The following is a 27,181-nucleotide window of genomic DNA, read 5'->3' as shown; positions in this document are numbered from 1 at the left end:
ACTGAAGGAAGCCGCCTGCCTCTTGGGCTGCAAGGATTTGACTTTATCCCTTCATTTTCTCTCCTTCCTAAACGCTCTGTTCCGGCGCTTGGGACTCAGCAGGGGTTTGAAGTTGGCCGTGGCACAGGAGGGTGTTGAGCCCATTCCTTTCCCTGCCTCCTTCCTGCCCATTCTTACACCATCCTTGTTTGTGCCACCTCTGATGCACCCGCATCCCAAATTCCTTGGGATTTCACCAAGCCCAGCTCATCCCACGTGTGGCTCCTCGCAGGGACCTCGAGGGACCTGCTGCTGTCACCAAGAAGGATTTGTCCCACGCGCAGCTGGGACAGGACATCCGTGTCCTGCAGCACTTTCAGCAGGTGTCACCTCGTAGCTGCATCCTTTGGGAAAGGCCTTTTATCCAAAGGGATATGTGGGAGCCACCCCAGGCTTGCTCCTTCCCTGGACCATTCCAGCTCCCTCCAGTATGGTTGTATTTTATCTGTGGAGCTCTGGAAGGATTTTGTTCCGTCATCCTGGAATTTTTATGACTCCTTTGTGTGTATATAATGCGATTGCCCTGGAACAGAGGGAAATTAATCATAGTTCCTTTGTTAGTTTTCAGGAATTTTTAATGTCTATGTTTTCGTTCATCTGTCATGTCCAAATGTGGGGTCCATGGGCTATTTGACATTTCAAATGACTTAATTGCTTAGATTTCCCCCCTCGGTGTTTACGGACACTTGTTCCTCGTGGGTTTTGCCCGTGACATTCCGTACCGCGGATTTCCCGCCTGGTCCCGATCCCTCACTCCATTCCGGCGGTTCACAACATCCCCTCTGGATCCCGTGTGCGATCCCCCTCGCCTTGGGTCCCACCAGCCTGCAGCACATCCCTCCCCTGTGCCAGGACCGGGAATCCGGGGCTCCTTGGGGCTTTTTCAGGATGCTGCGCGAGGAGGTGTCACCGGGCTGAGAGCAGCAAACGCGGGGAGAGCAGAGGGCAATCTCCAGGATCAGCCTGCAAACATCCAGCTTGGAGATGCTCTAAATCCCGCTGGATCAAGGGTGGCTTGACTGGTCAAGGAGAGGCAGCCAAGCCAAACAGGAGCGGCTCCCAAACCTCCTCCACCAGCCAGAAGCTCCCCGTTACGCTCTGGATTTTGTGATTTCGGTGCTGATACCATCCCGGTTAGAGACAGCAGGGTGAGGTGTGGGGATCATGGAATATTCCCCAGATCCCACAGGGATCATCGAGCCAGGACGATCCCAACACCGTGACCGGCAGGCAGGCTGACATTTTGGGCTCTGAGCAAACACCGGGGGATCGATGGAAGCTGCCTATCACCAGCCGTGTTACACACATCATTAGCAAAACGTTAATTAAAACAAAAGTTGCAAATTGTACCAGGCTGCGCTGCCTTTGCTGCGGCTCCGTAATGGCTTCGACGCTTCCTTGGGCACGTTCGCTCCTTCTCCGCCGAGGCTGCTTTGCATTAAGTTGTTTGTTTAGCAGCTACTGGGGTTTTTGGCAGGACAACTGCTGCCTCCCGAGGGTTGTGGAGCAGGAGGGGGTCCTGCAGTGCTGTCCCAGAGCAGCTGGACGCGTCCAGGTGAACCCTCCTTGTGCCAGAGAGCAGAGCCACGGCACCCAGCGCTGCTGCCCACGCCACCAGCAGCACCCTGAGCTGGAGCCGGGGGTCTTTGGCTCCTGCCAGGGCTGTGGGGAGCTGCGTCAGGCCCCTTGGATCACTCCTGGGAAGGTGTCCTGATGGGCCAAGGTCACCCAGATCCCAGAGCCCTCGGTGAACCCCTCCAGCCCCGACATGTGCTAAAGGAAACAGTCCCAGAGTATTAATACTTGCAAAAACAAACACCGGGGAGATGGGAGAAGGAAGGAGCCAGGCATTTAGGGAGCGTGAAGTCTCTCCTCTCTAAACTCTGATCCCTCTGTTTCCTACAGCCATTGACTCCCTGAGCATCCCCGTGCCAGGAGCAGCCTCTGGAAATGGGGCCTTCCTTCCAAGGGGCACCTGCACCCCTCTCAAAGCAGGATTTGCCTTTTTTTGGGGGGTCTCTTCAGCATCTCCAGCGCTCACATTGCAAAGCACATTCCTGATTTCCAGGTGGGAGAGCGAGGAGAGGAGCCAAAGCCACGGGAGATGTGGCATGGCCACGGGAGATGCTGCAGGATCAGCAGCTCCATGAACCTCCCGGCCTGCTGCCTCTCCTCAGCAATTCTCATGGAATCCTGGAATGACTGGACTTGGAAGGTTGGGTTGGAAGGGGCCTTAAAGGCCATTTCTTCACTGGAAGGGTTGTCCATGGTGGAGTCACCACAGAGGGATGTAAGGGATGTGCAGGAGAGGCCCTTGGGGACAGGGGTGGAGGAATGGCTGAACCCGATGATCTGAGAGGGCTTTTCCAGCTTAGGCAACCCAACGATCTCATGAATCCAACCAAGCAATTTGGTGCTCGCACAGAAAGCACAAAATCACTGCTCATCTCCCTGGCACTCATCAGCCTGTCCAGCTGGCATCGACCTCCAGCCTGTCCCGTGCCAAGCAGCGACCCCGCCGCCCTCACTCTGTGAAACCCGGGTGGGGAAAGCCCCGATGGAAACCCAGAGGTGGCTGCGTCAGAAAGCTGCTGACAGCCCCGCCGTGCCCTGCCCAGACCGGCTTCAAAATGCCCCCGATTAACCAGGGAGGGATGCGCCCGTGCCCGGGGACGTTCCGTGCCGCTGCGAGGGGAGATTTGGGCACCGGGCCCGGGCTGGTCCTTGCCCGCGGCGGGCACCGGGTGCAGGGGTGCAAAGGTGGCGAACCGGGGCGATGCCGTGGGCAGAACCGGGGCTGGGGGCTGGCAGCACCGGGGCAGTGTCGGCGCGTCTGGCTGAGCCCGGGCGGGGCGGGACCGGCACCGGGAGGGACCGGGGCGGCACCGGGAGGGACCGGGGCGGGGCCGGGCGGCCCCGTCGGCTCCGCTGCGAGAAGCAGCCGGTGCCTCCTCCGGGGGAGCCGCGGACTCGTCTGGCTGCGGGGCGGGAGCGGCAGCGGCAGCGGCGCCGGGACGCACCGGGACGCACCGGGGCGAGACGGGCACCGGCAGCGGCACCGGAGCGCAGCCCGGCTCGGGACCGGGCGGGGCGGGGGAACCGGCCGGCTCCAAACCCGCCCCCCGGCGCGGGAGGAGGCGGTGGCCGAGCCCCCCCGCCGCGCTCCAGCCGAGCCAGACCCGCGCCAGCCCCGAGCCGCTCGCCCATGGCGACCCCCGGCCCCACGCGTGCCCCGGCCCCGGCACGGAGCCGCCGCTGAGCGCTGCGCACCGGCACCGGCCCGGCGTCCAGGTAAGCGCCGCGGGCGGCCCCGGCTCGGCAGCGCCGGCCCCGGGCACCTGCCCGGCCCGGGACGCTCCTGCCCCGCGCCGCCGCTGCGGCACCGGGGGCGGCTCCGGTGTCCCGGTGAAGCCTCTTCCCCCCGGTCTCAACCGCGGGGCTTCGCCGCTGTTTATTCCCCGCCGCCCGCGCCCGGCGGGTCGGATGCTGCAGGCGCCGAACGGGGCAGAAGCGGAGCCTTTCGGGGTCCCCCGGGGATGGGGGGAGCGGGGGGACCCAGCGCCGTGCCGGGCTCGGGCCGGGCTGTGCGGCCGCCGCAGGACTTTGCTTCATACTTGGAGCCCGTCCCGCCACGCAGGAACACAAACACGGCGCGGGACGGCTCCGGGAGCGCGGGAGGGAGGAGATGGGTCCTGTCTAAATATTAGTTTAAGGAACGGAAGGATCTCCAGCCGGCATCGCCAGCCCCGTCACCTTCTCCCAGCCCCGGCCGCGCCGCGGTGCTGACCGTGTCCAGAGCTCGGCTGGGGCTGGGGGGTGAATTTCCCCCCATCCTCGAGGGAGGGAATTTCCCCCTCTCGCCGCCGTGTCTCCGAAGGCTTTAACAAAACAAGGCAGACCTCGGGTGTCTTTATTGCACATATATGGTAGCTTGTAGCCAGCACTGATTTAAATCCCATCCTCGCTCCGGGAGCCGATCCGCAATCAGGCGCTGGGTGAAGGGCACGGTTTATCCCAGCGGGAGAAGGGGCTGGTGCCTGTTGGAGGCGCCGTGTGAGTGCTGGATGTGTGCCGAGATGCCGGATCTAAAGGCAGGATCCCAGCGGATCCCAAATTCATCCTCTCGTGGTCGTGGGTGCTTTTGGGTTTAGCGCTCTGCCTGGCACAGGGCAGAGAAACCGAGCAGGGAAGGGACGTCTCTGTGCCGAATTTTAGGGTGTGTGAGCGCTTGGTTTTGCCTTTTACCCTTTGGTTCCGACCCAAATCTGCCCGCTGCGGCGCCTGCAGATGCTCCGTGCTGTGGCAGTGCCCCGGTGTGACCGCCCTCGGTGTCACCCCCGGGTTCATCCTGCGCCTCCATCCCAGCAGCGCCTGGGCTGCGGGGAAGGATTAGACCTTCCTGTTCCTACACCCCGGGTTTTTAAGCAGCAGCTGGGTGTCGGAGGGCCGGCTCGGGCCGGTCCGGCTCGGTTCTGCCCGGAGGAAGGCGCACGGGAGCTGTGGCGCATCCCGGGAGCGCCGGGTGCCCTCCCGCTCCCGCAGCAGGATGCGGCACCGGGGCAGAGCCTTTGCAAGGGCAGAGCCCGGCACCTTCCAGGCCTCGTGGTTGGGCTGCAAATAAAAGGAGCTGCTGCGGTTTGCCGTGGCACAGCCCGGGGGACACTCAGGGACAGGGGGTGGGCACCCCCGGGTGACGGTGCCAAGGGTGGGGGGCGCTGGGCCCGGCTCTGGTGGCACTGGGTGCCCTCCCACGGCACTGCCATGAGTCACACAGTGCTCGGCCACCTCCCTCCCGGAGCCCCCTTGGGCCGTGCAGGGTGTGGGGGCTCCAGGATGCGCTTTGGGGTTGATTTGCACCTTTGGGCGGTCTGCAGGGATGGATGTAAGATTTGCAAGATCCCCTTTTTGGGGTCAGGGTGCCTCTCATGAGCCCTGAACACAGCCCAGCCAATCGTGTGGCCAGAGCAGGTGTCACCTTGGCTGTCCCCAGTGCAGCATGGGGTGGGTGGCATTCAGAGCCCTGTCTTGTCCCCACCCTGTTGTGCTGAGCCAGGCCATGCCCTCACAGGGGTGGGTTTGGGGGGCACAAAGAGCTGGCAGCTGCCTCTCGATGTCACCCCTGCCCATGGAGCAGCTTGGGGTGCCCAGTAGGGCCAGGGGGATGCTGAGGGGAGAGGAGGAGGCCCTGTGTGGGTTCCCATCAGCAGGTGAGGTAGGACAGGGCTGGTGGGGGCTTTACTGGTGTGGGTTTGTGTTACTGATGTGGGTTTGTGTTATTGGTGAGGGCTTTACTGGTGTGGGTTTGTGTTACTGGTGTGGGGTTATTTCATTGGTGTGGGTTTGTGTTATTGGTGAGGGCTTTACTGGTGTGGGTTTGTATTATTGGTGTGTGTTTGTTTCACTGGTGTGGGGTTATTTCACTGGTGTGGGTTTGTTCCACTGGCGTGGGTTTGTTTCAGTGGTGTGGGTTTGTGTCACTGGCGTGGGTTTGTGTCACTGGTGTGGGTTTGTATTTCTGGTGTGGGTTTGTGTTATTGGTGTGGGTTTGTGTTATTGGTGAGGGCTTTACTGGTGTGGGTTTGTATTATTGGTGTGTGTTTGTTTCACTGGTGTGGGGTTATTTCACTGGTGTGGGTTTGTTCCACTGGCGTGGGTTTGTTTCAGTGGTGTGGGTTTGTGTCACTGGCGTGGGTTTGTGTCACTGGTGTGGGTTTGTTTCAGTGGTGTGGGGTTATTTCACTGCTGTGGGTTCGTTCCACTGGGATCACTTGGCATCCCAGGAGCGCAGCCATGGGGTGGCCCAGTCCCTTGGTCAAGGTGAGCCACCTACTCCAGCACCACCATTAATGGCTTGGACAGGAGAAATCCCACCCAGCTCGGATCCTTCTGGGATTTGGCCAGTCTGGAGCAGCATTTCCCTGTGAAACTTGGAGAAGAGGAAGAGCAGCTCCCTCCTGGCTGTGCCAGGCCGGTTCAGCGTTGCCCTCGTGCACGTTGGAGCGAAGCCGTGGGAAAGGAAACACCACGAGCAGCTCCATTCCCATCTCTTCTCCCTCACAAAACCCAAAACTGCCTCGCTTCGTGGCCCAGCATCCCAGAGCTAAATTGAAACAATCCCTTTGCCACCGAGGAGCGTTTCCTCCGCAGAGGAGGCGTCCGCCCTCGCAGGAGGTGCCGCTCGCCTCAGCGCGGCTTTCTGGGCTGTTTTCCTTTGCACGGAACCACATTCCATTTGTTTTCCCTCAGCAGAGGTTCCCTTGGCAGGGTTGGAGGGGAGGGAGGCAGGGCAGCCCTGCAGCAGGAGATGCCCCAGGAGGGGAAGTTCCTCCTCCGGCATCGCTCCCAAGCTGCAATCATCCAAAGCAGGAGTTGAGTTTTTCTCTGTTTCAGCAGCTTTTTTTGCAGCACAGGGACCAGTGGTGCTTGGGCAGGGTGATGAATCCCATCCTGGAGCTCTCCCGGGCTCTGAGGATGGAGCTAATTCAGGAGCAGGGTCCTCGGTTTGTGGCTCCAGGCTTTAGGGAGTCCCTTAATTAAATCCTGGCCTGCTTTGGAGGTGGCTGCAAACCCAGCCCTGGTCCTTCCCAGTGAGAAAACCAACTTTGCTCCCTGGTTGTCATAGCTGGGTCTTGCTGGCGATGGCAGCGATGCAGAACTGGCCAAGCCCCATGGCTTGTGGGGGCCTTTTTGCCTTTAAAAACGTTGGTTTTGGCTGAAGGAGCTGCCTGGGAGCCCGGGGTGTATTTACTGCTGCTGTTGTCACTCCCACCAGAGCTGTAGGATTTGCTGGTGGCATCTGGTGGCCGATGGCACGGTGACACAGGGTACATCCCCCCAGTCCTGGAGCAGGGCCGGGTCTGCAAACCAAAATCCCAAATCCTTGCAGGGTCCATCCCAGTGGTTGTGTTCCCCAAGCTGCGCTGGGAGAACAGGCAGGGAATGCTCCCAGCAAGGTGCTGGGGTGGCTTTTTTGGTTTTCCCTGGGTTTTTCCCTCTCTGCTGCCTTCCCAACTCTGTCCTCGTGCAGCACAGGGGGACACCAAGGCCAGCCCAAACCTCGGGTGTGAACCACAGCACCCCCACCACTGCAGGAACACCCATCCCGTCCTCCCCAGAGGCCGGCCTCTGATTTAACAGGGCAGCTGCTGTCTTCATTAAGTGGTGTTGGCTAATTAAAAGCACATTTTTGAGGCTTAGCAGCTCCTCGGAGCCATCTGGGAGGGACGGTGCCAGCGCTGGGGGAGGACGCGGGAGGAGCAAAGCTCTGAGCTGGGCTGGGCACCCTGAACTGGGACAAAACCCCACCTGTTTGGTGTCCAAGAGAAGTTTAGGGAGGGAAAAGGAGAGGTTGGAAGGATCCAGGCAGGATTTGGGTGGTGTGAACCCTCTGAGCATGGACAGGGCTGTGTCCTGGCAAAGCGTGGCTCGTGGTGGGATCTCCCTGAGAGAGGAGGGATGGGGAGGAGGATGCTCCTGTCTCCAGGAGCAGGTCATGGAGTCATGGAATGGTTTGGGTTGGAAAGAACCTTGGGCAGGGACACCTCCCACTCCCCCAGCTTGTTCCAAGCCCTGGCCTTGGACACTTGCAGGGATGGGGCAGCCCCAGCTGCTCTGGGCAGTGAATTTGAGGATGGTTGATGTTTCCTGTCCCTGACCACCAGCACAGGAGCTGCAGCAGGACCAGCTGCCAACCCCATTCCCACGGGCAGTGACAGAGAAATGCCCCAATCCATGTTTTGCTGGAGTTCTTTGGCCCAGCCATTATCTTCCAACAGCATTTTCCTGAGTTTCTTGTTGCTCTGAGCAGCCTCTGGTCTGGCAGAGGTGGGAAATGGGCAAGCAAAGGTGCAGATTGTCCCTGTCTGTGTCACCTGCCCCTCCCCTCGCTGCTGGTGGCAGGGCAGGATTTGGGTGGCCCTGTTCCAGTTGTAATCGGTGTTTTTATGGCAGCAGGAGAAACAATCCCAATCTTTCACCCACAGCTCAGCTGGCTCTGAGCTGGAGCCATGGGCGAGGCCAGCAGGGTGGGAAGGGCAGAGAGGCCACAGCTCTGCCCCCACGCCGATATCCAGGGTGGGAGCAGAGGGAAAACTTTGCTTTTTAGGAAAACAAAAGGAAACAAAACTTCCCAGTGGAAAACCCCTCATCCCTGAGGGATCCCGGCAGCTTTTCCCTGCGGTGACAGCAGAGCTCAGGCACGTGTCCATCTCCACATGCAGAGATCCCAACCTGCCGCCCTTTGGGGACCCTCCAGCTCTTCCCATCGCCTCCAGCCCCATTTCCCCCGGGGCATCTCGCGGTTCTGAGACCCCTCTGGCTGGAATCCCCGTTCCCAGCTCGCTGCCGCCGCCGTCCCGGGCGGAATTCCCGCTCTGCTCGCTCTGCAGCAGCGCTAAGTGCTTCAATGTGTTGGCAGTTGCCGCTGGAGTCGGACAGTAAATCCTAATGGGATCCCAGCCCCTGCTCGGGCCAAAACCCACTCGAGGCTTTAGTGCAAATTGGATTTGCAAAGCTCGCTCGGGTCTCGGTGCCCTCAGCAAAGCGCTCTAATCCCCGGGACGAGCCGGCTCCTTCTGTGCAGCCGGGAATCCGGGATCTGCGGGGGGAAAAAGAGAGGGAAGGATGGAGGGAATTCCCAGCTCGGCATCGGCATCACCAGGGATGGCTGCTCGGGAGGGATGCGGGGGGATGCGGCTCCCCCATCCCGGCGCTCCTCCCCATCCATCGTGCGTCCTGCAGGAGCGCTGGGTCAGGGCGGGATCTGTGTCCCCAGGGATGGGAATGGGAATTATGCAGGTGGGAGCTGAAGGGATCGGGCCAGCACACTTGGGACATGTGGAAAAGGCAGAGGTGGAAAATCGGGAATTAATACCTGGAGTCCTTCAAGGTGATTTTCCAAAGGGGAAACTGAGGCACCCTGCGGCACCGTGACCCCCCCAAGGGATTTGGGGAATCCACAACGGAGGAAACCCTACAAAAGAGGGAAGGGGAAAGTGGCCAAGCTGTGCTGTGGGGAGTGACCCTGTCGTGGCAGCCCTCCTGCCTCTGGCCCATTTCCCCCTCCTTGATCCCACCGAGGGCTTTTCCTTTCTTGGGAAAAAGGAGATTTTTGCCCCCAGCGCAGCCGTGGCAGCTCTCAGATACCAGCGGTGTCGAAACGGGCCCAGAGCAAAGCACATCTGGGGCCTGGGCTCCGTCTCGCTGCCAAAATTTAAGCTTTTAACCCTCTTTCCCGAGGCACTGGGATTGTTCAAACAAGCCACAGTAATTAGTTTCCTCTGACAAACCGCCCCTTTTTGGCATCGGGAGGTTTATTAATTCCGGGCAGGGGGGAGCGTCGCTCCGGATCCAAAAATAATTGACATTCAGAGTCCAGGTTTTGGCACGAGAGGGAAAATTTGGGCTGGAAAAGCAACATCAGGCGTGCAGGAGATTGGCACAGCAGCACCCAAAGGCGCCCAGCAGTGGGTGGGGGGTCCTTGGCTGGCGTTACCCCTGATTTCCTCCGTGGCCACATCAACCATTCTGGTTTTGGTGGGATTTCAAGCGATATAATTTGATTTTCTCTGCCCTTCAGCAAAAGGGTTCTGTCTGCAGGGAGTTTTCCTGCAGATATCCCCACTCAGTTTAGGTGTTATTCACCTCCAGCCGCGCTCTGCTCCTGCTGCAGCCCTCGGGCAATACCCTGAGGGATTTTATCAGTAATTAATCTCTAATTACTCACCTCTTCCCGTGAAGGGCGGCTCTTGCTGCTGCTTAGACCTGACGGAATCGGCTTAGGGAGGGTTTGGGTTGCTGCAGCCGTGGTGACCTTGGCGGGGCTGTCACACACCTTGTGGGGTCGGTGGGGACACTGGGCTGGGAGCACAAACTGGGAGCACAAACTGGGAGCACAAACTGGGAGCACACCGCCCATGCCCACCCCACAACGACTTTTAAATGCTTTGGCTGCTTTTTAGCTGGAAAGCGAATAAATATCCCCGAAAACGTGCAGGGTTTAATGACGTTTGTCACAGCTGGGGGGTGTCGGGGGCAGATCTCGGCCAGGTGTCCCCCCAGGCGCTGCACAGACACCCCCAGGTGTCCCCGAGCCGGGCTGGGTGACACTGCGGGGAGCTGTGCTGCATCAAACCACGCTTTTATTTCCTGCTGATTTATATTGCAGCTGCATTCCCAGCCTCCGGCGTGTCCCGGCGAGTGCCGGCATGGAGGGGGGGAACCAAGGGAAGCCGAGGCTGGAGGGCAAGCAGCATCATTATCTGCCCTTCCAGGGACGAGCCGAGCCCAGCCGGGGCTGAACTGGGACTGAACTGGTCCCAGACTGGTCCCAGCAGGGGGACGCGGGGAGATCCCCGCGGGATTCCTCCCGCCGGGCGCCCGCTGCGGATCCCGTTAATTAATGACATGAAAGCCCACGCGAGACCTCCGGGGAAGGAATCAAAGGCTCCGCCGCAGCTTCCCAGGGCATGGATTTACCCCTGCGGGCCGGCAGCTTCCCCGCATCCCAGCGCCGTGGCGGATGGAGGGAACGGGGACCCCGCGGGACACGGTGAGAAGGGTCAGCACCGCCCCGGGGTCTGCCCCGAGCCTTCCCAGCACAAATCCAGCCCCAAAATGGGTCTGGGTGGAGCTCCTGGGGGTGGGGAGAGACAGGGGGGTCGTGGCCGCGGGGTCTCTGTTTTGGAGCCACCGGAGCTGCGCTTCTGCCGGGATTTCCATCCCAGAGGATTTGGCTTCTGCCCGTGCAAACCGGCTCGGCTCGGGCACAGGGATGGCTCGAGGTGCCCCTTGGTCCTGGCACAAATTGGGATTTTCCTCCCCTGCGCTTCTTTCCCTCCTGGAAGAGCTCCCGGACCCCTCTCTGGAGGGATTTGTTCTGTTCCCGTTGGCACCGTGGGATTTGGGAATTTGAGATGAGGCATCTCCTCCTCAGTGCGGGGTCTGGCTGTGCTGGGGGGCTCTGGGGGTCCTGTGCCTGCTCATTCCCAAAGATGATGCCCTTTGGTGTCAGGGATGTGGATATGGATGGATCAGTGTCCCCAGAGCCCTGCCTTGTCCTGGTGCCTCCTCCTTTGAGCTGGTTTGGCTCTGCCAAATCCAAAATGAGGGAAAATTTCAAACTGAGTTGGGCGGGACTTGGAAGAGCCTGGGGCAGTGGAAAGTGTGAAAAGTGTGGAAGATGTCTCTCCGCCCTCTCATCTCCCTCTCCCCCACCCCATTTCCCTCTCCCCCATCCCATCTCCCTCTCCCCCTCCCGTGGGTCCGTGCCCAGCTCCAGTTCCCCCACGGGGGTCCCACTTCCCCCAGACCTTTCCCAGAGGAGCAGGGCTGCATCCCAGGGCTGAGGCTGTGCCTGGTTTGTGGTCGGCCCTTTGTGGGGGTCTGGGGGAAGCTGGGGGAGAGCTCTGGAGCTGCTGGGCTGGATTTCACCGAGGCAAAGCAGAACCATGTGTCCCACACTCCGCTCTGCTTCTGCTTAGGGGGAGCGGGAAGGGCTGGAGGGGGAGGAGGAGGAGCAGGGATGAGCTGAGGAAGCCTCGTGGCCCCCACCAGGGTCAGGATTCAGAGCTCGAGGCTGTGCCAGTGCCGGGCTGGCAGCGCTGCCAGCGGGGATGAGGCGTCCCCTGTCCCCAGCCAAGGAGGTGGTGGCACTCCCTGTGCCCAGCGCAGAGCTGGGGATGGGGACAGGGACATTTCCCCCTCATTTGTGCACCTTCTTGCTGTCAAAAGAGCAGGAAAATCCAACAGGTCTGCCCCAGATCACGGTTTGGGGCTTTTTTTCCCTTTCAACCCTCCCTGTTTTGGGGCAGTTTTGGCATTTTGAGACCAGTTTGATCCAGGGGAGCTGCAGGCTCCAGTCCTCCCAGTGCAGCACCTGCCCTGGCCAGGAGTGTTGGACACACCGATGCTTTTGGGGAAGCTCCAGTCCCCGAGAAAGTATTTTGGGAGCTTGTGGTAAGTTTGGGGGAAGGTCTGACACAATTTTGGCATGGTCTGAAGAAGTTTTGGGGAAAATCTGGAGGAGTTTTGGGGACAGTGTGAGGAGATTTTTGGGGAAAATCTGGAGGAGTTTTGGGGACAACCTGAAGAAGTTTTTTGGGAAAAATCTGAGGGAGTTTTTCTTATGGTCTGAGGGAGGTTTGGTGAAAATCTGAGGCAGTTTTGAGGAAGATCTGAGGCAGTCTTGGGAACAGTCTGTCTCTCCACCACCCTCATCCTCTCCAGGACAACCCAGCCCCATCCTGTGAGCAGGACCAGGCGTTGAGCCGGAGCTGCTGCTGGAGGAGCAGCCTCTGGAGCTGCTGCCCATGGAAATTGTTTAATTCCTGCAGGATGAGTCATGAGGAGCCGGGATTTCAAAGCAGCTTGGCTCCCATGTAAGGCACTCAAATAAACAGTGTGTGGCAGGTGGAAGCTCTCTCTGATGTCCCATCAAGGCCTCTGTCTTTCCAAGTGCTTTGTGTTGCCAAAAATCCTTCGGCCACACCGTGGCTTCATCCATTCTTGAGGCTGGGCTCTGGAAAATAATGAATCAATGCCCGGAAACATGAATCGACGGAAAATTTATGGCACACTTAGAATATAATGTCTTTTGGGTCATCTGCTTTGAAGCATCAGCACTGAAGGTTTTGGCATCTCCTTCTTTCAACCCTTCAGCAAGGAGGATTTAGGGGAAAAAAAAATAAAATCACTTTTCTCCCTCACCTCATGACTCTGTGAGCTTTAAGGAGTCTGTGGATATCAGAAACAAATCCCGAGAGTCTGCTGGAAAAACTGGGAGTGGGGTTGAAAAACAAGAGCGATGGAAAAAAGTGAGAGTGTGAAAAACGAGGGACACCAGAGAACCCCAAACTTCACTTTTTGTGGGCAAAAAACGCCTGTGGGGACGGAGTTGCTGGATTTTGATTTATCAGGAAAAACAAGTGGAAACACCGTCATGCCTGGAAGTGTCCAAGGCCAGGTTGGACGGGGCTGGTCTGGGGCTTTTTAGAGCAAAAGAAACCAACAGCAAAGTCTGGAATAACTTTGTTGTTATTGTTTTGCACTTTGGAGCTGGGATTTGAGTCTTTTGAAAGGTCACAGGCGAGTGGGTGGGGGCCAGGATTTCTGGCTGCCGGAATGGGAGGCTGTTTTATGGGACGTGCAGCGAGGCTGGAACCGCTCTCCTAAAATTTTATGGGCCTGCAAGAAGCCAGAGGCCCTTTCTCAGGTGGTGGGATCGAGTGTCACAGCCCTGCTCTGGCCCAGCCTTTTCCTCCCCTGAGCAGGACAAAGGGGGCTGAGCCCCCTGGGTGATGGGGGTTCAGCTCAGTGTGATCCACTGCTCATGGAATTCATCTCCCAAAATACCCAACATCAGCTGCTAAAAGCTGTTTGTCCTCCTGGAGAGCAGAACAAAGTGTCCTTTCTCTCCCAACCCCTCCCCTGGGGCTGCTGGTTCTTCACAAATCCTTCATTTCCACCGATTTTGTCCAGGAGGAAATTGGGTTTTTTTGGTCCTGCACCACTGAGCACCGACCCTGCTGCCTTGCTGGGAAGGGTTGGGATGCCAGGGAGTTCTCAGTGCCTGTTCCCTGCTCCTGCTCTTGTTTCCAGGGTGACATCTGAGCTGAAGGCACCTGATTATCATGGAATTCCAGAACGGGAAGTTAAATATCCAGTCCCACCCCCTGCCATGGGCAGGGACAACTTCCACTGTCCCAGGTGCTCCAAGCCCTGTCCAGCCTGGCCCTGGGCACTGCCAGGGATCCAGGGCAGCCCCAGCTGCTCTGGGAAATTCATTCCAGGGCCTCCCCTCCCTCCCAGCCAGGAATTCCATCCCAATATCCCACCCAGCCCTGCCCTCTGGCAGTGGGAGGCCATTCCCTGTGTCCCATCACCATTCCCACTGTCAGGATGGTGAACGTGGATGTGAGCACACCTGGCACCCTCCATCATCCTCCATCCTCCTTCATCATCCTCCATCCTCCTTCATCATCCTCCATCCTCCATCCTCCTTCATCATACTCCATCCTCCTCCATCTTCCTCCATCATTTCCATCCTCCATCCTCCATCATTCTCCATCTTCCTTCATCATTTGTGATCTTCCTCCATCATCCTCCATCATCCTCCATCTTCCTTCATCCTCCTCCATCCTCTGTCTTCCTTCATCCTCCTCCATCCTCCTCCATCTTCCTCCATCCTCCATTCTCCTTCATCCTCCTCCATCACCTTCAATCATCCTCCTCCATCCTTCATCATCATCTTCCTCCATCCTCCATCTTCCTTCATCATCCTCCATCTTCCTCCATCTTCCTCCATCATCTTCCATCCTCCATCCTCCTCCATCTTCCTTTATCCTCTTCCATCATCTTCCTTCATCATCCTCCATCCTCTTCCATCACAGTCCCGCAGCTCTCCTTTGGCTTGATGGGATGAGACCTGCTCCAGTGCTCCCAGTGCTCTCCCAGCTCCCATTCCCGGTGTCCAGGCCAGTGCTGCCGCTCCAGCCCCGCTGGCATTCCATCCTCTTCCCTCCTTATAAGGCCAAACTATTCTTTTTCTATCTTGGCATTGTTTATACCCCCTTGAAAATATTTAGACTTTGGCTGGGTCCTGCAATGATCCTGTAACCTACAGGGTATCTGATTCCTGTTGGGACAGGGAATTATCTGCATCCCGTAAAATCAAGGGATGTGGTGATGAGGGGGCGGTCACAGGCCTTCATGGTGTTTCCTACAACAAAAATAAGAGCAAACCTGTCAAATTCCAATTTAAAATAAACATTTCCCCACCCCAGTAAATTCTAGAATTCTATCTGGTAAATGCTATAAAACTAGGATTGGGTTTTTTCCTTTTCTCCCTGGAAAATTTATTTCAAAAGGAAAAATATTTGGAGTTTGCAAGGAGCTGAAATAAATACAGGAGCCAGGAGGTGGAAGGACAGGGACATCAAACCCATCAGAGCCAGGGGTTCCTCCTGCTGTCACCTCATCCCCATTGCTTCCACCATGTCCCCTTTGCTGCCACCTCGTCCCCACTGCCACCACCAGCCCCATGGCCAGTCTCCCAGCCCAGCACATCCCTGGGCTGCCCCTCGTGCCTCAGTTTCCCCATCTCAGCACCGTGCCGGTGTTGGGAAGGGAAGAGCTGGAGCCAAGGGGATCCCAGGGGAAGGATCGCCCACCCCAAGCCTCAGGGAGGGAGGGAGGGAGGGAAGGGGCTCGGGGGGCTCGGGGCACACATTAAGGATGTTTGTTTTGCCTGTTTTGCAGAGTTTCAATGTTCTGACTTGCTCTAAGATGAAGGTATGGAAGTGTGCAGCCATTGCATCGATGCTCCTCAGTTCCATGTTATCCATTTTAGTTTGTAGAGACATGTTCAGCGGAAGCCGGGAATTCAGCCCCTTGCCTTCCTCGCCGTCTTCCTCACGGGATTCATCCTCCTCCTTCTCTTCTTCCTCCTCCTCCTCCTCCTCCTCCTCCTCCTCGCTGCCGGCGGCTCCGCGGAGATCCCCACGGGCCCTGCAACGCCACGGCTCTCTGCTGGCCCAGTGTAAGCTCCTGCTCCTCCATCCTGGGGTCATTGTCCTCCCCCCGGCCCCACAGATCCCCCAAATCCCTGTGGGGTCATTCCCTGCCCTCTCCTGCATCCAAACATCCCCTTTAGGAGGTTTAAACAAAAACCTGGGGCGAGCAGGAGGCACCAAACTTTGGTGTGAACACAGCAGCTCTCCACAGAGGGAAACTCAAAGAGCTCAGTTCCTGCAAAGAAGCTGCTTTTATTCCCTTCCAAATAGCTCTTTTTTGGTAATTTTTTTTTTTCCATGCTATTTTTTACAAATGGAAAATGTCAAACAGGAGCTGAAGATGAGGGCACGGCAGCAGCTCCCCCTGCTCACCCCTCGGTGCTCCCTGAGGGCTGGAAATCCCCACGTGTTTGTTTTGATTCCAAACCAGAGGAACTGCTTTTTTTGGGTGGAAATTTGGAAATCGATGACAAGCTGTCAGACCACGCTTTCCTCTGTCTTTCCTGTGCCTCCTGCGGAGCTGAGCTGGAATAACCCTGGATTTAGGGCTGGGACAAAGGGATGTGGGTGTTGCCAGCAGTAGCTGGGCACAGTTTTTGTCTTGGCTGCTGGCCCTGGGGTCTCAGGGGCAGCCCTTGGGGTCTGGGGGCACCCAGACCACAGTGAAACAGCGCAAATAGGAAATTTATTGGGGTTTCTCCCCAAATCCACATGTCCCAAGGGCCCTCCATCTTAGGGGACTTTCACCCACTCCAGGGAATTTTCATTCTGGGGAATGTCCTCCCACCGCAGGGAATTTCCACCCTGGGGATCACCCCTCCACCTTAAGGCACCTCCATCCTGGAGGATCCTGAGGTTCTCATCCATGGAGGATCTCCCATCTCAGATGACCTCCTCCATCCAGGTGGATGTCAGCCCACCCTGGGAATCTCCATCCTGGGAGTCATGCACCCCAAGGAACCTTCTTCCTGGAGGACATTTACCCACCCCAAGAAATCTCCATCCTGAGGTTATCCACCCACCTCAGGCAATCTCCACCCTGAGCTTCATCACCCACCATCCTGGGAGTCATGCACCCCAAGGAACCTTCTTCCTGGAGGACATTTACCCACCCCAAGAAATCTCCATCCTGAGGTTATCCACCCACCTCAGGCAATCTCCACCCTGAGCGTCATCACCCACCCCAAGGAATCTCCATCCTGAGGTTTTCCACCCACCCCAAGAAATCTCCATCCTGAGGTTACCCACCCCAAGGAATCTCCATTCTGAGGTTTTCCACCCACCCCAAGGAATCTCCATCCTGAGGTTACCCACCCACCCCAAGGCACCTCCATCCTGGAGGATCCCCAGACCCCCACCCACGGCGGATCTCCCACCTCAGGCCACCTCCACCCACCCCAGTAATGCCCACCCTCCCTGGGGACACCCTCTAACCGCGTCCCCTCCCCTTGCAGACAGCGCCTTGCTGGAGAGCTACACGGAGGGCGAGATCCGCCAGCTGATCTCGGCGCTGGTGGAGCGCTACCGCCAGGCCATGAACTCGGGCGGGCACGAGCTGCCGCTCTTCCCTCGCGCCGGCAGCCGCCGCAAACGCGCCCGCGCCCGCCACAAACCCTGCGAGCTGCGCGAGCTGGAGGTCAGCGTCAGCGAGCTGGGCCTGGGCTACGAGTCGGACGAGACCGTTCTGTTCCGCTACTGCAGCGGCACCTGCGAGGCCGCCGTGCGCAGCTACGACCTCTCCCTCAAGAGCATGAGGAGCCGCAGAAAGATCCGGAAGGAGAAGATCCGGGCGCGGCCGTGCTGCAGGCCGCTGGCCTACGACGACGACGTGTCCTTCCTGGACGCCTACAACCGCTACTACACCGTCAACGAGCTGTCGGCCAAGGAGTGCGGCTGCGTGTGACGGGGCCACCCGGGCAGAGGGGCCGGGATGGAGGCTGGAGCGGCCGGAGGAGGAGAGACTGAGCCGCTGGCGTGTCCCTCGGCGTCACCGTCCCGCCGGCCGCGCAGGACTAGAGACGTGGCCGCCGCCGTGGCGGAGGCGGTTGGAGCGGTGACGGCGGCTTGAGGCTGTTGTCCCCTCTGCGGGTGGCCCAGCGGTGCCTGCTGAGGGGACAGTGGGTGTGCAGCGTGCACGGGGCGTGTCCAGTGCTCGGCGGGCGCAGGCTGCACTGCGTGTCACCCGTGTCACGCGTGTCACAGGCTACGTTACCTGCACAGGGTGCGGCGCAGGTGTCTCTGGCATGGGGGACACACACGTGCCAGGGGTTCTGTGTCAGGGTGTGGCACAGGGGTGTGGCACAGGGGTGTGGCACAGGGGTGTGGCACAGGGGCGTGGCATGTGCAGGGGGTGTTCTGAGCAGCGCTGGTGCTGTGTGGTACTGGACAGGGTGTGCCACACACTCTGGGTGTGCTTTGGGGTGTGCTGCACACTCCGGGTGTGCTTTGGGGTGTGCTGCACACCTGGGGTGTGTTTTGGGGTGTGTTACAGGTTTGGGGTGCATCAGGTGCCCTGTGCTGCCCCAGGGTGGGGGCTGAGTCCTTCTCTCTGTAGTTTTGGGGTTTTGTGACCACCCTGAGCTGCTGGGGGAGGTCCAACCGTCCCAGATGCCGGTGTCTGGGGACACAGAAATGACAACAGTGGTTTGTGTGTGGCTCTGACTCCCTCTGGCTTGTGCCCCTTTTGCCATCGTCTCGTTCTTGCAGCCCTGGGGCTTTTCTTCTTAAAACTCGGGATAATCTGAAGTAACTGGATTAACCTCCTGTGCCCCCGCCACGGGCAGCTGGGCCAGAGCCCAGCCACCACCAGGGAGGTGACAGAACCTCCTCAGGGCCACCAGCAGAGCATCCCTGGTTTGGCACCTCCCAAAATCCCCCCGGCTCTCCCGGGAGCATCCCCCATGCTCTGCTCGGGGCTGGAATCCTGCGGGAGAGGGGACTCAGGCCTGGCTTCGGCTCCGCTCACATTTACAGCAGTGTCACTGCTGTTTACTCTGCGGGGAAATAAATGAGCCCGCAGACTTTCACATTCCCTGGGCAGGCTCGAGTTGTTGCCTGGGATTGATGGGTTTTCTCCCCTTGGCTCCCTTCCCAGAAAAAGCAAATCATAAACAGAAGGAGAATATTGGTGTCATGTCCTGGGCATTAACCAACGTGAGGGAAAACACTCCGTGTGCCACCCCCCGGCGTCCTGGCTCCTCTCTCCGGACAAACGGGGGGAAAAAAATCCCTCGTGCCTTCATCCTGAGGAGGAGGAGGAGGAGGGCTGCCGGTGGTGATCCCAGCTCAGGGATGGTGCTGCAGGATTTTGGGGAAGCAGGATGGCATCCCTTAGGTGGGGAGCAGCATCTCCAGTGTTGGACCAGCCACATTCCCGACCTCCACACAGGCCCAGGCTGGTGGGGATTTTTTTTTTTCCCTTCCTTTTTATCCAAACGCAGCTCTTGGCTGAGCAGAGCCAGGGTGTAGTGGAGGAATATAAACACCATCCTTCAGCAGGGCTGGCGGCCTGGGAAGGCAGCCTGGACTCTGTAACACGGAGTTTTCCCTGGATTTTGGGAAAGGCAGGAGGCGGCCGCGGGTGCGGGGTGTGAAACCCGCACCCGGGAATTGGGAACTCAGAGAGGATAAACTCCACGCTCCAGGTGCAGCTCCCGAAGCAAGGTGTGAGTTTGCAGCCCTGGAAATGGGAAAAGTGGCCCAAAATAATCAGCTGGAGGATGGGAATGGCAGATGGGCAGCGGGAGCCGCGCTGGGCTCGCAGCGGATAAGCGGCTCACTCGAGTTTAAGATAAAAAAAAGCACCCAAATCTAATAATAATAATGATAATAATAATAATAACTGTCCTCTCCAGGGCTTGGGTGCTTTCCAGGTCTCGCTGCTATAAAACTAAAATTAGTTTTGTTGCAGTAAGAAAAAAGGAATGGAAGCAGAGCAGGGAAGGTGGTGTGGAAGCAGTGCAGGACCTGGTGCTGCAGAGGAGGATTTGGAGCAGGAGCTGCCTCTGCTCAGTGTTTGCACCCTGGTTTGGGATAGTTTTTGGCAGAATCCAGGGATTTAGGGTGTCTTGATGGTGGGCACTCGGCCCAAGGGACCCTCCTCTCTCCAGAGTGGTGGTGGGAGCAGCAGGAAGACGAGGGGACAAGGGAGCATCAGCTCGTGCTGGGACACCTCCCAGCTGCCAAAATCCCCCATTCCCAGTGCAGATCCAGCTTGGAGCCCCCAAAACTGGGAGGAAAACCTGACTCAATGCAGTGGTGTGTTAAAAGCAGCAGGAATAGCTCCAATCCATCATTTTTTGCTTTTTTTTTTTTTGTTCTTTTTTAAATTTCCCCCTGCTGGCAGCGCAGCTCCAGCCCGTGTGGAGGGAATGTTCCCCATCTGCCTCACGCTGGTTTTTTCTTTGGTTTTTTTTTTTTGGGAACAGCTGGGATTTGCAGCCACAAAACTCCCCGATGGGGTGAGCTGGGGCATCGTGGTGTGGCCAAAAGGATGGATTCTGCTTCCATGTCTTTCTCAGGGCTCCTCCTCCTCGTGGAGCTCCTCCAGCTGTCCCGGTGCCATCCCGCTGCCAGCCGGCCCTGGAAATGTGGTTCCAATAGAAAGGCTGAGGTTTCCCTAATGCTTTCCATTTCTCCAGCCCCCTTTGCTGTAATAAGAGCTGGAGTTGTCCGGAAGAATGTCTACAATGCAAAAAAAAAAAAAAAAAAGTGGAAAATTCCCTCCTCAAAGCCACAGCAGAATCTCATCTGGCTCCTTCCTCAGCATCCCATGTGCTGGTTAATATTAATATTAATATTAATATTAATATTAATAATAATAATAATAATAATGATAACCAGTGTGCAACAGCTGTCAAGGGGATTTTGGGGTTGGGTTTTTGTTTGTCTGGGGCTGCAGCTCCTCCCAGAGAGCTCCTCTCTCAAGGAGAGGAGGGTTTGAAGAGCAGGAGGTTTGGAAACACGAGGAGATGTTTAAATTTATCCCGGTGGCTGTGACAGCGCAAAACCCCAGGGTTGTGCTCTCCCAGCCCTGGCACGGTGAGTTCTGGGGTTTCCAGTGGGTTTTCCATCAGGACACGCTGTGCTAGCTCGGGATCAGATCCACACATCCCACAAATCTCTCGGGATCCCGTTCGCTCCCAGGGTCTCGCTCCCAATTTGGGATCCACGGGGGGGAAATCGCGTCCGACGTCGTCGCTTCCACTCGATGAAAGCGCCGGCACGGGGAATGTTCTGGGTTTAAACAGCTCCAGGATCCTGCTGGGAGAAAGGATTTTCCCAATTTATCAAGAGAAATGGTGTTTTGGTGGGATTCAGAGCCCGTTGTAAAGTGGGAACGGGGCTGCCACGTGTTTTCCTTCTGGGCTGAACAAAGCGTGGCCTCGAAGGGGACGCCCAAGAGAAAGGGGCAGAAAAGGGGAAAAGGGGGGGAAAGGAAATAAAAGAAAAAGGAGGAAAAGGGGGGAGAAAAAAAAAAGAGAAAAAGGAAAAAAGGGAGAAAGGAAAAAGGGGAAAAGGAAAAAAGGAAAAAAGGGAGAAAGGAAAAAGGGGGGAGGAGAAAAAAGAAAAAGAGGGGAAAAAGATAAAGGAGGAAAAAAAAGGAAAAGGGGGAAAAGGAAAAAAAATGAAAAAAGGGAGGGGAGGGAAAAAAGCAATTAAAATGAAGAGGTGGAAATTGGGGAAAGAAGAGAAAGTAAAAAGGGAAAGAGGAAAAAAGAGAAAAAGGGCAAAAGGGAAATAAAAATAAAAGAAGGGGAAAGAGGTGGAAGAGAAAAGGGAAAAAGGGAAAAGGGGAAAAAAGGAGGAAAAGGGAAAAAATAAAATAGGGAAAAAATGAAAAAAAAAAGGGGAAATGGAAAAAAGGAGGAAAAAAACCAAGGGGGAAAAGGGAAAAAAAAAAAAAAGGAGGAAAAAAAAACAAGGGGGAAAAGGGAAAAAAAAAGGTAGGAAAGGGGGAAAGGGGGAAAAGGGATTCCTGTTCCAGCACCACCGGCACCATCCGGATTTTGCCGTTCCCCTCCGGAATCGCCGGGCCCGTGCCCGGCTGCAGAAGTGGATGCAATGCATCTGTATTTTGGATACTGCTATTTATTGGAAGTAACTTATGTTATTTATTTAGATCCCAAAGCGCTGCCTCCCAAACGCCTCCCACGCTCGCTCCCTTTTTTATGTTATTTATTGACCCCGACGGTGCCAAGTGCAGTTTACATTTATTACATTTGTACCATTTATCCTGAACCTTGAGGGGGGGGAATAAAATAAGATAAAATAAAATGAAATAAAAAGCTGTTTGATATTATTTTTTTTTAAAGCTGAACTCGGGTGTGATCTGTTTCATCCTCGTGGAAAAGTGGGGAATAAAGTGAAGGATTTTTATGGATTTTTCCTCTGTCACAATGGTTGAGTGATGGTCAGTCCCCACCATGGGAATGGGGATGGCCAAGGAAAAGGGGAATTTGGGTTTTTGGAGGGAAAGACCCAGAAATAATCAGCTTTGGCCCTTCTGGGAAAGGAGTTTCCAACTGGGTTGGCTCAAAAATGTAAAAATTCTGAGGAAATCACATGAAATGGGAAAAAAATGGGAAGTGGAATGGAAAGGGAAAGGGAAAGGGAAAGGGAAAGAGGGAATAATCTCTGTCCTTTAACACCACCAGTCCTAGCCCAGTCTGTCCAGAAAAACAGAATTTATTTTGATTTTCACTCCAAAATAGGCTCAAACCTGGCACCGGAAAACGGAGAACAATGGGAGGGGGGAAGGAAAAAAAAAAAAAAAAGGATAAAAGGTTTATAGGATTTTTTTTTGGGAATGGAAAAAAAGGTCTGTTTATATTCCCCCCTCATGCCACCCAGAGGCCTGACAGCCATGGCCGAGTCAAACATTCCCTCTCCGAGCTCCACTTTGTAAATATTTTAGGAAGAATCTTTGGAGAGCCATAAATCTCCCCCGTGCGCGTGCACGGCGTGTGAGCGCTCCAGAAAAACCAAGGAAAACCCAAATCCCGCTGCCAGCCCGTCCAGAATCAAACCAATAAACATTAAAAAAATGGAGAAATTAAAGTTTAATGATCCAATGGGAGAGGGCTGCTTGGAAAAATCTGACTCCTCCAAAAGCACAAAAAAACCCCAAAACAAAACAAAACAAAAGAATATAAAAAAGAAATTTAGGATGAAAACAGCAGTCACGGGGGAAAAAAAATGTGAAGCTGGGATCAGGGATGGTTTTGGGTGTAATTCCTGGGAAATGAGGTGTGTCTTGTCAACTTCCATGGTGTAAGAGGCAAATTTTATATTATATATATTATTACAACGTGCCATGGGCGTTTCCTTCTGTTCCCATTGGTGACCTCATTGAATATTTCAAAGCAGCTCATCTGCACTAATGGAGCAGCCAGAGATTCTCTGGGCCAGGGACTCTCCAGCCTCTCAGGGAAGGATTTTTCCCAATATCCCACCCCAAAACTCCTCCAAGGACAGGTGAAGAGGCCTCGAGCACCACGGGGGGACAGGGACAGGTTGGTTCTTTGCCATGGCCACAGTGGATGGATCCTGCCCTGATGTAAACCAGCCCTTGTGTGTAATTACCAGGCTTAATTAGCTCTGGCTGTAAGCACGGGTGGTTGGTCTGGAATTAAAGCCACAGAGGGAACTTTGGGACAGGTTTGAGGTGGTTTGGATGGGCGAGAAATGCAAATTGCAACGCGTGGAATTTGCATTTCTTGCCCATCCAAAGAAGATCTCACATTCCAGGCCTTCTGTGTTTCCTGGGGGTCACCTGTGTCCAGGTGACTCCTGCAGGCTTGGGAGCACTATTTGCTTGGGAACACTCATTTTTTGGGAACAAAAACTACCCCGTGGCCTGAGGGATGGGGTTGTAACTCATGATTTGCTCACCCCGAGCTGACCTGGCCATCCTGAGGTCTAACCCAGCCATGAGAAGGAACCAGAGGTTCAACACTGAGCCTAAAAATCCCATCCCTGAGAAACTTCCTGCCCTTTCTGGGGGTCACCTGTGTCCAGGTGTCTCCTGCAGGCTTGGGAGTGCTGTATTTTTTTGTTTTGAGAACAAAAACTACCCCGTGGCCTGAGGGATGGGGTTGTAACTCATGGTTTTCTCACCCTGAGCTGGCCTGGCCGTCCTGAGGTCTAACCCGGCCATGAGAAGGAACCAGAGGTTCAACACTGAGCCTAAAAATCCCATCCTTGAGAAACTTCTTGCCCTTTCCCCACTACAAGTGGCCTAAAAATCTGATTTTCCAGCCCCAGGGGAAGCCTCAAGTGGCAGAACCCTGGAGCAGCAGAGAAGAAACCTCAGGCAGGCAGAAAATTCAAGACTTTTATACCGCTAAAACCAGAACCACGAGGAGCTCGAGCTCAGCAGGGTTAATTAACACAAATTAAACAAACGAGCGAGCACGGGGAAGTGGAGGAAAGTGAGGATTGTTCCCAGTGGCAGTGAGGTGAGGGGAGGGATGGCTCAGTCCCGAGGGCGAGTCTGGAGCAGGCAGGGCACAAAAAACCCGTTGGGGTGATGGGCTTGGCAGGGCTGACACGAGGGGTTATTGTTTTCTGATGAATGCTCTCGCTAATCCCCACGGCCCAGGACAAACCTCGCTGTGTTTTGGAGGAGCTTCCTGGTTCCTGCCCTTCCCGACCCCCTGGGTTCGGATGCTGAGCTCTCCCGCCCAGGTGAGCTGGCAGAATTCACAGAAATGAAAGAAATCACAGATTTAGCAGAATTCACATAAATCACAGAAATGAAAGAAATCACAGATTTAGCAGAATTCACAGAAATCACAGGATTCACAGAAATCACAGGAATCAGGAATCACAGAATCCACAGAATTCACCGAAATCACAGAAATCACGGAATTCACAGAATTCACAGAAATCATGGAAATCACAGAATTCACAGAAATCACAGGAATCATGGAATTAACAGAACTCACAGGAATCAAAGAATCCACAGAACTCACAGAAATCACAGAAATCACGGAAATCACGGAATTCACAGAAATCATGGAAAACACGGAAATCACAGAATTCACAGCAATCACAGAAATCACGGAAATATCACAGAAATGAAAGAAATCACAGATTTAGCAGAATTCACATAAATCACAGAAATGAAAGAAATCACAGATTTAGCAGAATTCACAGAAATCACAGGATTCACAGAAATCACAGGAATCAGGAATCACAGAATCCACAGAATTCACCGAAATCACAGAATCCACAGAATTCACCGAAATCACAGAACTCACCGAAATCACAGAAATCACGGAATTCACAGAATTCACAGAAATCATGGAAATCACAGAATTCACAGAAATCACAGGAATCATGGAATTAACAGAACTCACAGGAATCAAAGAATCCACAGAACTCACAGAACTCACAGAAATCACGGAAATCATGGAATTCACACAAATAATGGAAAACACGGAAATCACAGAATTCACAGCAATCACAGAAATCACGGAAATAATGGAATTCACAGAACTCACAGAAATCACAGAAATCACGGAAATCACAGAATTCACAGAAATAACGGAATTCACAACACTCACAGAAATCACAGAAATCAGAAATAACAGAATTCACAGGAATCAAAGAATCCACTGAATTGACAGAAATCACAGAATGACCAGGTCGGAAGAGACTTTAAAGTCCAACCCAGCCCCAACACCCCAGCTGAGCCTGGCCCCCAGTGCCACATCCAGGCTTTGTTGAACACCCCGGGGACGGTGACTGCACCCCCTCCCCGAGCTCCCCCTGCCCTGAGCAGACACTGCTCCCCCCGGGGTGACAGCAGGGACAGCACAAGAGGGGACATCCCCAGGGTAGGGTCAGTTTGAACGCCAGGAGGAATTTCTCCATGGAAAGGGTGGTCAGGCCTTGGCAGGGGGGTTTGGAGCCCCCATCCCCGGAGGAGTCCAAGGAAGGAGTGGAGGTGGCACTGGGTGCTCTGGGCTGGGTGACGAGGTGGGGATTGGTCACAGGTTGGACTCGGTCACCCTGGAGGCCTTTTCCAGCCTCAGGGATTCTGGGATTCTCTGAGCAGCCGGACAGATGAGACCACTGACCTTCCAGGAGGTCCCCAATCCACAGTGGTGGATTTGCAAACACACTGGATTCAGGGACTTTGACTCCTTGTTGTCCCTGGAGCGACCCAGCCTGGCTCCCAGCTCCAGCCCTGGCTCCGCTGCAGCATCCAGGCTTTCTGCTGGGAGCAGCTCTGCCCTGCTGGGCCCTCCCTGGGCCATCAGCTGCTGCTTGGAGGGCATTGTTTGGCACTGGCAGATGGGAATGGGAAGGTTTTAGAGCCTTGTTCTGGTTCTGTTCCATTCCCCACTGCATGTGGAGCATGGGAAGAAAATCCACAGCCCAGGGCTCCTGAAATTCCATAGCCCAGGGATCCTGAAAATCCACAGCCCAGGGATCCTGAAAATCCATAGCCCAGGGCTCCTGAAAATCCACAGCCCAAGGATCCTGAAAATCCATATCCCAGGGGTCCTGTAAATCCATATCCCAGGGATCCTGAAAATCCACAGCCCAGGGATCCTGAAAATCCATAGCCCAGGGATCCTGGAAATCCATAGCCCAGGGATCCTGAAAATCCATAGCCCAGGGATCCTGGAAATCCATAGCCCAGGGATCCTGAAAATCCATAGCCCAGGGATCCTGGAAATCCATAGCCCAGGGATCCTGAAAATCCATAGCCCAGGGATCCTGGAAATCCATAGCCCAGGGATCCTGAAAATCCATAGCCCAGGGCTCCTGAAAATCCACAGCCCAAGGATCCTGAAAATCCATATCCCAGGGCTAGGATTCATCTCATCAGTCACCCTGTCCCAGGAAAAGAGGGACTCCAAAGGAACAGGAGCACAGCTCAGCCCCAGAGATCTCTGCTGGTATCAAGGAGTTCAATGTTTGCATTAAAATTAACTGAAAGAGTTCCTCCAACTCCTTTAAAAAGCTTCTGCGGGGCCTGCCCGGGAATAATTGAATAATTCTCCTTTTCCCTGCCCCGATCACTTTGGGGAGGGCAAAGCAGTGGGAGGGACGCAGAATTCCTTTGTGAAGACTCACCAGGGAGCTCTGCCTGGACAATCACAGCTGTGCTCTCCCTGCTCAGGCTCCTCAGAATGTTTTGCTGAGGCTTTCCAAGAGCAAAGATGGAAAGAGAGATGGGAGATGATCACTGATAGGCAGATTCCAGCGTGGATCCAGTGGGAGCCCTGAACTGGGTAGAACTGGGTAGGGCTTGTCCAAACAGGATGCCCCTCACCACCCTCAGCCTTTCTCCCTGAAGACAGAAAATAAATGTTAATGTTTATTAATATTAACTCTCGCCCTGCTGGATTTCATCTGTGGGTTTCCAGCGTTAGGGAAAGGGATCAGGGATCAGGGAGAGGCCCAACCGCACAACATCAACAGGTCCCAAGTCCTGGTTGGCATCCAGAGGTGAGCTCCTGCTCTTCCAGGCTCGTGGCACAGCAGATCAAAAAGAAAAAAAAAACATTGACAACAAATTTATCAATGCCTGATCCAGAGCCTTTTGATGTCAGCAGGGAGATTGGGATGGGAGCCTGGGGTTGGCAACCAGCCCTGAGCACCAGAAATCCCCCAAA

At 55.5% G+C, this 27,181-nt stretch overlaps 1 protein-coding gene across 3 annotated transcripts; it reads left to right on the top strand.

Annotated features, from left to right (window-relative positions):
- Positions 1 to 3,035: 3,035 nt before the first annotated feature.
- On the top strand, positions 3,036 to 20,938 carry NRTN (neurturin). 3 transcript variants are annotated; one of them, XM_041465885.1, is made up of 3 exons: positions 3,036 to 3,330; positions 15,386 to 15,574; positions 17,003 to 20,938. In XM_041465885.1, the coding sequence occupies exons 2-3, from the start codon at positions 15,397 to 15,399 to the stop codon at positions 17,449 to 17,451; spliced, it is 627 nt and encodes a 208-aa protein (XP_041321819.1). In that variant the 5' UTR covers positions 3,036 to 3,330; positions 15,386 to 15,396; the 3' UTR covers positions 17,452 to 20,938. The 3 variants fall into 3 exon arrangements, with proteins under 3 accessions (XP_041321819.1, XP_041321816.1, XP_041321818.1); XM_041465882.1 differs by having other exon boundaries at positions 3,237 to 3,330; positions 15,295 to 15,574; XM_041465884.1 differs by lacking the exon at positions 3,036 to 3,330 and adding an exon at positions 13,683 to 13,743 and having other exon boundaries at positions 15,295 to 15,574.
- Positions 20,939 to 27,181: the final 6,243 nt, after the last annotated feature.

The sequence above is a fragment of the Pyrgilauda ruficollis genome, unplaced genomic scaffold, assembly GCF_017590135.1.
Source record: "Pyrgilauda ruficollis isolate IOZ18807 unplaced genomic scaffold, ASM1759013v1 scaffold192, whole genome shotgun sequence".
NCBI classification, from domain to species: Eukaryota; Metazoa; Chordata; class Aves; order Passeriformes; family Passeridae; genus Pyrgilauda; species Pyrgilauda ruficollis.
The sequence above is the reverse complement of the archived record's forward strand: the minus strand, read 5'-3'. Positions and strand labels throughout refer to the sequence as shown.

What these genes read in the sequence shown, in the direction of transcription:
- NRTN (XM_041465882.1), top strand. Translation starts at nt 15,322, where the DNA reads ATGAAGGTATGGAAGTGTGCAGCCATTGCATCGATGCTCCTCAGTTCC. An exon ending in CGGCTCTCTGCTGGCCCAGT is followed by an intron (nt 15,575 to 17,002) that starts GTAAGCTCCTGC and finishes CTCCCCTTGCAG; the next exon opens with ACAGCGCCTTGCTGGAGAGC.